The 8,517-nt window shown below is 45.9% G+C and overlaps 1 protein-coding gene across 2 annotated transcripts; it reads left to right on the forward strand.

Annotated features, from left to right (window-relative positions):
- The first annotated feature begins 1,082 nt into the window (after positions 1-1,082).
- Positions 1,083-7,963, forward strand: LOC121586700 (polypeptide N-acetylgalactosaminyltransferase 15). Of its 2 annotated transcripts, none has more exons than XM_041903621.1 (10): positions 1,083-1,913; positions 2,144-2,310; positions 2,653-2,893; positions 4,165-4,335; positions 4,471-4,588; positions 5,651-5,845; positions 6,468-6,599; positions 6,739-6,840; positions 6,991-7,134; positions 7,297-7,963. In XM_041903621.1, the coding sequence occupies exons 1-10, from the start codon at positions 1,384-1,386 to the stop codon at positions 7,495-7,497; spliced, it is 2,001 nt and encodes a 666-aa protein (XP_041759555.1). In that variant the 5' UTR covers positions 1,083-1,383; the 3' UTR covers positions 7,498-7,963. The 2 variants fall into 2 exon arrangements, with proteins under 2 accessions (XP_041759555.1, XP_041759558.1); XM_041903624.1 differs by having other exon boundaries at positions 2,689-2,893.
- The last annotated feature ends 554 nt before the right edge of the window (positions 7,964-8,517 follow it).

Raw genomic sequence — 8,517 nt, forward strand, 5'->3', positions numbered from 1 at the left:
ACTCTGTCAATACTACCCAACACTAACAGACAGGCATGCCAAGACAGAGAGAAGACCATTTCCATGAGACATGGAGGAGGTGATGTATTGAGACTGAGACATAAGTGGAGACACATACAGAGAGTCCAGATAGAGACTGACTTATGACCATGTAGACTGTTTTCTATTGCTGTCCTGTTATCAGCACACCGTGGCCCATTTCAACACTTCTCCAAATGCACCTTCACACTGTAGCATGGTTCTCATCTAAAATATGACGAAACTAAAAGTCTATAAAGGGAGGGAAGAGGAGAGGAGACTTTGGGCCCGTGTGGAGCCAGGCACCCTGCTTCCAACAGCGGGGAAGAAAACATCCGCGGTGGCTGCCAAGAATCAATGTGAAAACCAGAGAGATCGAGTCTGCAGCCGCCTGCTTCACAGCGCAAACAGCCAGTCATGGGACCGCGAGGCCGTTGGCCAGCTGGCGCGGGGAATAACTCTGATGTGTGTCCTGGGAGTGATGCTGCCTCGAGCTCGCGGCGAGGAGGGGCGCAGTACTCGCACACACAAATAAACTATGGGCTCGATTCAATCCGTAGCGCTGAAAATCAGCGCTGGAGCGCGATTGAAATGTAAAGGTAATTTCCGATTGAGCCGACATATGCAGCATTATACCGTGAATGTAGTCTCCGAACGCAGGAACACTTAACATTTCTATCACGCTTTCGCTCAGGTCTACAGTGCTAAGGATTGAATCGAGCCAATGAGTGTCTGTTCTCCGTTTATGTTGCCCCTTGTTTCTGAAGTTGACATCAGATATAATGATGGCTAAATATTTTCTTATGACAGATTTGGATGATTTAATGTGCTTTTGTTCTTTGCCTCTATTTTCTGTTCACTTATAGGGCTATAGGCCTGGATATTGATTTCTTAAACTGTCATTTAGTCATTACAGTGATAGAGCAAGCAAAGTGTTTGAACAGGTGTGCCCTTCAAATCCGCTATTCTTGCAGGGGTTAAATCTCGCGTTAGGACCACAGGGGCGCGGTGGAAGGACATATTTTACGCACTTCACTCCCACAGCAATGAGTATCACGGAACAAGGGACATAACTGGAAACCACATTTGTCGGAGCTGAAGCGAAGCGCTAAGGTGTTCAGAGCTGCAGGACACAGTGGAGGAATTATGGACAAAAATGTAAGAACAACATCTATACGTAATTCCATTTGGACATGATTACGGACTATCCATTGCAAGCCTGAAGCGTCATGGTTAAAAAGTTGTAGCCAAAAGGTGAAGCATCTGACCATGTTGTCCCCAGTCAAATTTGATGAGGGAAATAAGATTCAGCGCTGACTTCTCTATGTGAACCCGTCCCTCTCCTCTCTCTCTCTCCGGCTCACCATGAGGCTTGGAAGCAGACCCAGACCCTGCCGGCGGATGATGCTCTGTCTCTGGTTACTTATCCTCGCTCTATCCGTGGCCACACTGGCCCTCATGGACCTGGTCTTTCGGGATCAGACCCAGACACCGCCCAACTCGCCCCGCCGTCCCCTCCAGCGGCTCTCCGGTCCACCGGACCTGGAGGAGATCGTGGACTCCTGGGACCGGCTCAAACAGGAGCACGATCTCGGTCTCGCGCCGCTGAGCTCGCTGCAGGAGGACCAGCTTCTCTTCGTGCCCTCAACCCAGATGAGGGACCCAGCTCCGCCGCCGAGGAAGGGGAGTTACCGGGTGGTTATATCGAGCGCCAAGAAGGAATCAGCGGTCCCGGTGCTACCGACGCACGGGGATATGGGGAGACCGGTGCGGCTGAAGCTGGAGGGGCTAGAGAGGGACATGGAGAAGTCTGCTCTGCAGACATACGGCTTCAACGAAGTGGTGAGCGAACGGATCTCACTGCACCGCAGATTGCCCGAGGCTCGCCATCCTTCGTAAGTGCCCTGCATGTGCCCAAGGAGCGCACCACGCCAAAAGGGCTCTTCAGCAATGTATCCAAAATAACTAGATACAGTCGAAAAGAGCTATCAATGACAAATATGTAGTCTATCTTCAAGATCTCACTAACTACGAAATATGGTATATTGTTTAGTAAAGCTAATGGGTTCGTGCGTAATTACTCGTGCGTCTATCCTCCTGTCAATCAATGGGAATGCTTTGACAGGTGCCTCGTTGAGCGTTACAGTGAGTCGCTGCCGTCCGCGAGCGTGGTGATATGTTTCCATGACGAGGCTTGGTCCACGCTCCTCCGCACCGTGCACAGCGTGCTCGACACTGCGCCAAAGGAGCACCTGCGCGAGGTCCTGCTCGTAGACGACCTCAGTCAGCATGGTGCGTGAAGAAGACAGTGCTCAAACAATAGGCACGAGGTGTATCTAATTAGTCTAAAGTACCACTACAACATAACTGCATATCAGACGAAACTTGTTCACTCTACTCCCACCATATTAAACTATTTTATAGTGGCAGATTCTGAATAGACCCCTAGCCCCCAAGTGCCCCAAACCCTTTGCACTTGTCTGAAAGGATAAGTCTTAGCAATATGACCAAACGTCCACCTATTCCACCTATAATCTGAGTGGCGCTATGCCCATGTTATTACTGTACACATCCATCCCTGGGGTTAATTTGGAATTGGGCATTTGTGTCTGACCCTGCCTCCCCTATCTGTAGGTCACCTGACCCTGACCCAGCCTCCCTTATCTGTAGGTCACCTGAAGAGTGTGCTGAGTGAGTATGTGTCGCGACTGGAAGGGGTGCGTCTGGTCCGCAGCACGTGGCGTCTGGGCGTGGCAGGGTGTCGCTCTCTGGGTGCAGCCAGAGCTGTGGGGGAGGCACTGGTCTTCATGGACTCACACTGCGAGTGCCACAGGGGCTGGCTGGAACCGCTATTGGAGAGAGTGGCACAGGACAGGTACACAAACCAGGCTACACACACACATACACACAATGGCACAATGTATGTCTGTGTTTGTGTGAATCTGTCTCTGTGTATTATATCCAATCCTTAATTGCCTCCGGACCATGGTAGCTTGCTTGCTGAGCTGTGTCCAGCAGGGTAGCAGCCATTTAGACTAGTTGATTAAACAGAGTCCTTATCTTGCCGCCTGGCGCTACTCCAGCTCTCTCTCTCTCTCTCTCTCTCTCTCTCTCTCTCTCTCTCTCAATTAATTTCAATTTCAATTTTTAGGGCTTTATTGGCATGGGAAACTGTATGTTAACATTGCCAAAGCAAGTGACGTAGATAGTAAACAAAAGTGAAATAAACAATAAATATTAACAGTAAACATTACACTCAGAAGTTCCAAAAGAATAAAGACATTTCAAATGTCATATTATGTATATATACAGTGTTGTAATAATGTGCAAATAGTTAAAGTACAAATGGGAAAATAAATTAACATAAATATGGGTTGTATTTACAATGGTGTTTGTTCTTCACTGGTTGCCCTTTTCTTGTGGCAACAGGTCACAAATCTTGCTGATGTGATGGCACACTGTGGTTTCTCACCCAGTAGATAAGGGAGTTTATCAAAATTGGATTTGTTTTTGAATTCTTTGTGGATCTCTGTAATCTGAGGGAAATATGTCTCTCTAATATGGTCATACATTTGGCAGGAGGTTAGGAAGTGCAGCTCAGTTTCCACCTCATTTTGTGGGCAGTGTGCACATAGCCTGTCTTCTCTTGAGAGCCAGGTCTGCCTACGGCAGCCTTTCTCAATAGCAAGGCTATGCTCACTGAGTCTGTACATAGTCAAAGCTTTCCTTAAGTTTGGGTCGGTCACAGTGGTCAGGTATTCTGCCACTGTGTACTCTCTGTTTAGGGCCAAATAGCATTCTAGTTTGCTGTGTTTTTTTGTTAATTCTTACCAATGTGTCAAGTAATTCTCTTTTTGTTTTCTCATGATTTGGTTGGGTCTCTCTCTCTCTCTCTCTCTCTCTCTCTCTCAATCAAACCCCTTAATTCCCTTCCTGACTCCCTGCTCTACTTCCATGGTGTTTTTAGAAATGATAGGTTATTGAAGAAAAATAAAAAAATCGATCAATCTGTCTGCAGATTTACATCCATCTAATAACATTTTAGGTTTTTGTTTTAATCTTCATTGCGAGAAAATGTATCTGATCTAGTTATAGGAGTTATATGAGTTTCCTCTGTGCCCAGTGTCGATCTCCTCCCATCCCCAGGACCAGAGTGGTGTCCCCCATCATAGACGTGATAGACTGGCAGACGTTCGGGTACAACGCCGCCCAGTGGCCACACAGGGGAGTGTTTGACTGGAGACTGGACTTCAACTGGGAAACCCTGTCCCAACAGGAAAAGCAGAAAAACGAGGATTCACCAGTGGAGCCTGTCCAGTAAATATAGTCTGACCTCTGGAATACTACAGTGAAGTACATAGATTACAGACATGTCCAGCTCAAAATCGACCCCTAGTAGTATCTATCCCTGACTACTCTTTTGATATTTCCTCTCCTTTCATTGTCCTATAGGAGTCCGGCGTTGGTGGGCGGGGTCTTAGCGATTGACAGACACTTCTTCCAGAGCGTGGGAGGTTATGACCCGGGCATGCTGTTCTGGGGGGCGGAGCATATGGAGTTGTCGATCAGGGTAAAGAAGGGAGGTTATGACGATTGAGTTGTAATAAGAACTGGAGATTTCGTCCTCAATGTCCGACCGTTGTTTTCAACGTAATCTACTAACGTTTGCATTCGCCGATACACGGACCGGCTATATCCGGGTTGCATATGGCCCAACTTCACATGCGCACTAGCACTCAGTGCGCATGGAGCAGCTCCAGCAGTGAAGACGTCATCACGTCATCCAAAAACATGCCAGACATTGGATGAATATAGAATGTTAAATATCTTGGGATGTGAGTGATGGGGGAAAAAATAGTCCTCAGTGACAATTATTTGAATAATTCAATGGATGTTTTGTGCACAATGATGATGACTAAGGGCTCTGAAGCGTTACAGGTTCCGCAATAGAAATGTAAGGTAATTTTGCCGATTGAGACGACATATGCAGCGTTTACCGTGAATACAATCTCCGCTAAAGCGGGATCATTGCCTTTAAATTTTAATCCGGCTGTAAAGCTGAACTTCCGCAATGCGGATTGAATAGTGCCCTAAAGTGTATGGAGCTGTCCATCAGGGTAAAGCGGGGAGGTTATATATGGAATGCTAAAGGCTGATTGGTGACGGAATGTCTCACTAGGAGGATTATGTAGCATGTTACATATGGCCCTGGTCATTAGAAGTGCACTAGCGAATAGGGTGCCGTTAAGCAATTTTTATGTACATCATGGAATGTTCGAATGTTTCATTGAAATGTTGGTTTAGAATGATGAGCAAAAATAGGAATAGGATCGCAGTGTACTGTTGGTTGATAATGTATATGCAGACAGGTGTCAGTGAATGGGAAAGCTTTTGTGACCCTAGCAATTTAAGATTTCCACATACATCTTCATTTGAAGGACATTTTGACACTGTAGCAAAAGTCATGGAGTCTGAGTGGAGACACACCTGTCTGTGTCTGTAGAGCTTAGATATGCTGATGATACTGAAAGGCTTCTGTGGATTGGGCTGCTCATCTGGGTGAAGTCATATTCCAACAAAGAAAAGGTGATGGCATCTCCCTGTCTTTGTCTGTCTGTTTGTCCCGGTCCAGGTGTGGTTGTGTGGGGGCTCCATGGAGGTGGTCCCCTGCTCCAGAGTGGCTCACCTGGGGCGCCATCACCAGCCCTATCCCCTCCCTGACCAGGACGTCCTCCAGAGGAACAAGATCCGCATCGCTGACACCTGGCTGGACGCCTTCAGGAAGATCTACTATAAGAGAGATACGCTGGCTCACTTCATCAGGCAGGTAGGGTGTGTGTATGCATGCATTTATATCTATAGGCGTGTGTGTGTGTGTGTGTGTGTACTGAGTGTACAAAACATTAGGAACACCTTCCTAATATTGAGTTGCACCACCTTTTGCTCTCAGAACAGCCTTAATTCATCAGGGCATGGACTACAGGGATGCTTCCCACAGTTGTGTCAAGTTGGCTGGATGTCCTTTGGGTGGTGGACCATTCTTGATACACACTGGAAACTGTTGAGTGTGAAAAACCCAGCAGCGTTGCAGTTCTTGACACAAACAGGTGCACCTGGAACCTACTACCATACCCTGTTCAAAGGCACTTAAATATTCTGTCTTGCCCATTCACCCTCTGAATGGCACACATACACAATACATGTCTCAAGGCTTAAAAATCCTTCTTTAACCTGTCTCCTCCCCTTAATCTGCACTGATTGAAGTGGATTTAACCGGTGACATCAATAAGGGATCATAGCTTTCACCTGGTCAGTCTGTCGTGGAAAGAGCAGGTGTTCTTAATGTGTGTAAAATCAGTGTGTGTGTGTGCGCACATGTCTGTATGTGTGTGAGAAAGAGATTGGCATTGATCTCAAATGAATGTGTGTGTGTCCTGTTCCATGTGTAGTCTGAGAGTCCTAACATTACAGAGCTGGTCAGACTGAAGAAGAGACTGGGCTGCCGAAACTTCCACTGGTTCCTGACTAACATCTACCCAGACCTCTATATACCCCAGGACAGACCTTCACTCTCAGGGGAGGTATGACTCACCCCCATACACACACTTGTATAGCCATTATATTTTTATCCTTATACATTGACTAATATATTGTGTTATTCTTGTGCTGTATGTTGAACATGAATGTATCATGTAACATATTGTGCCTGTATGTTTGAAGCTGTACAATGTTGGCACTGGCTATTGTGCGGATTACCCTGGAGGACGGGGTCCACAGGGCGGCACTATGGACATAGCACCCTGCAGTGGCAATGGATACCAGGTAACCATGACAACAACAATAACCACGGTGATGACAATGGTGATGATGATGATATTCGAGACAGTGAGAGCAGATCCTAAATTAAAAGATCATGATGCTCAGGTAGTGATGAAGACTAAAGTTTTACTCCCCTGTCTGTTCTTTCTTCAGCACTGTGAGCTGAACTCCATGGGAGAGGTGCGGTGGGGCCCAGCGGGGCGGCTGTGTTTCGACGCCCAAGGGGAGAGGGTGGTACTAACACCCTGCCCCGCCCATCAGCCGCCCCGCAGCAAACCACAGTGGAGGGTCATCAAGGTCAGTGAAGGGGCAAAGGTCATGCATGCAAACTTCTACAAAATAAACAAACAAAAAAGAATAATATAGCTGTATGAAATGTTACTTATTTAGGTGTTTGTAATTTGACACAGATACAATAATAATACAGACAATTAATAATTTATAGATTTGTTTCTTCAGCTGAGTGGCCAGGTGGTTCACCTGCAGACCCAGAGATGTCTGGAAGCTGTGAAGGAGGAGGGGGGTGAGCAGCAGAGGGCCACGGGAGGTCACCAGAGAGGGGCCAACGCTACCCAGAGGGGTCTGTTCCTGCGCCCCTGCGCCCATCAGCCCCGGCAACAGTGGCACTTCGAGCAGCTAGTTGTCCCTAAAGGGGCCTGAGACTGTCTTGAAGTACAGTTTACAGTACATTGCCTAAAGGCACATAATAAAAGTGCATGTTGTAAGGAGCCAGTTTCATAAGTGGGTCTCTATGGGCAAGAGGTTTAAGGCTAAATGCAATCATTCAATAGCAATGCTGATGTGGCTATACTGTATGTCTGTATACTCTTTGCAATGGCTTGTCGAATCAGCATCTTGCCTGTATTTAGATTATTTTGTTTTAAGGACATATAATGCAAGTTCTATGGTGTGGACATAATTTAACCATAAATCACAGAGGGAATAAGCTGTATGATTTTGTATGATGCTGCACATAAAGGAATATTCTATATTATGAAATTGCCAGATTTTGTTGGCAAATAGTCTATAATGTAGGCTTAATGGTGACTGAATAATTTAGAATAATTTAGTAGTAGTGTAAACAATCAAGATTTTTCATCCTGAATAAAATATCTAACGGAAGTATCAATATTATGGTGTGTGGATGTTTCAATGTATAAACGTCTCCAAGCTCAGAAGTAACCTACACAATTTCGACAATTCAGATGGCAGACTGATCAATTCGCTGACTGATAGAACAGGCATCGTCACCTTTATTGGCAGTTACAGTGGGGAGAACAAGTATTTGATACACTGCCGATTTTGCAGGTTTTCCTACTTACAAAGCATGTAGAGGTCTGTAATTTTTATCATAGGTACACTTCAACTGTGAGAAACAGAATCTAAAACAAAAATCCAGAAAATCACATTGTATGATTTTTAAGTAATTAATTTGCATTTTATTGCATGACATAAGTATTTGATACATCAGAAAAGCAGAACTTAATATTTGGTACAGAAACCTTTGTTTGCAATTACAGAGATCATACGTTTCCTGTAGGTCTTGACCAGGTTTGCACACACTGCAGCAGGGATTTTGGCCCACTCCTCCATACAGACCTTCTCCAGATCCTTCAGGTTTCGGGGCTGTCGCTGGGCAATACGGACTTTCAGCTCCCCTCCAAAGATTTTCTATTGGGT

This window comes from Coregonus clupeaformis, chromosome 17, assembly GCF_020615455.1.
Source record: "Coregonus clupeaformis isolate EN_2021a chromosome 17, ASM2061545v1, whole genome shotgun sequence".
Taxonomy (NCBI): domain Eukaryota; kingdom Metazoa; phylum Chordata; class Actinopteri; order Salmoniformes; family Salmonidae; genus Coregonus; species Coregonus clupeaformis.

Bases quoted from the DNA above. Each gene is read 5' to 3' on its own strand.
- LOC121586700 (XM_041903621.1), top strand. From the start codon at position 1,384: ATGAGGCTTGGAAGCAGACCCAGACCCTGCCGGCGGATGATGCTCTGT. The intron at 2,311-2,652 runs GTGCGTGAAGAA...CCCTATCTGTAG, and splicing joins AGACGACCTCAGTCAGCATG to GTCACCTGACCCTGACCCAG. The intron at 6,841-6,990 runs GTAACCATGACA...TTCTTTCTTCAG, and splicing joins GCAGTGGCAATGGATACCAG to CACTGTGAGCTGAACTCCAT.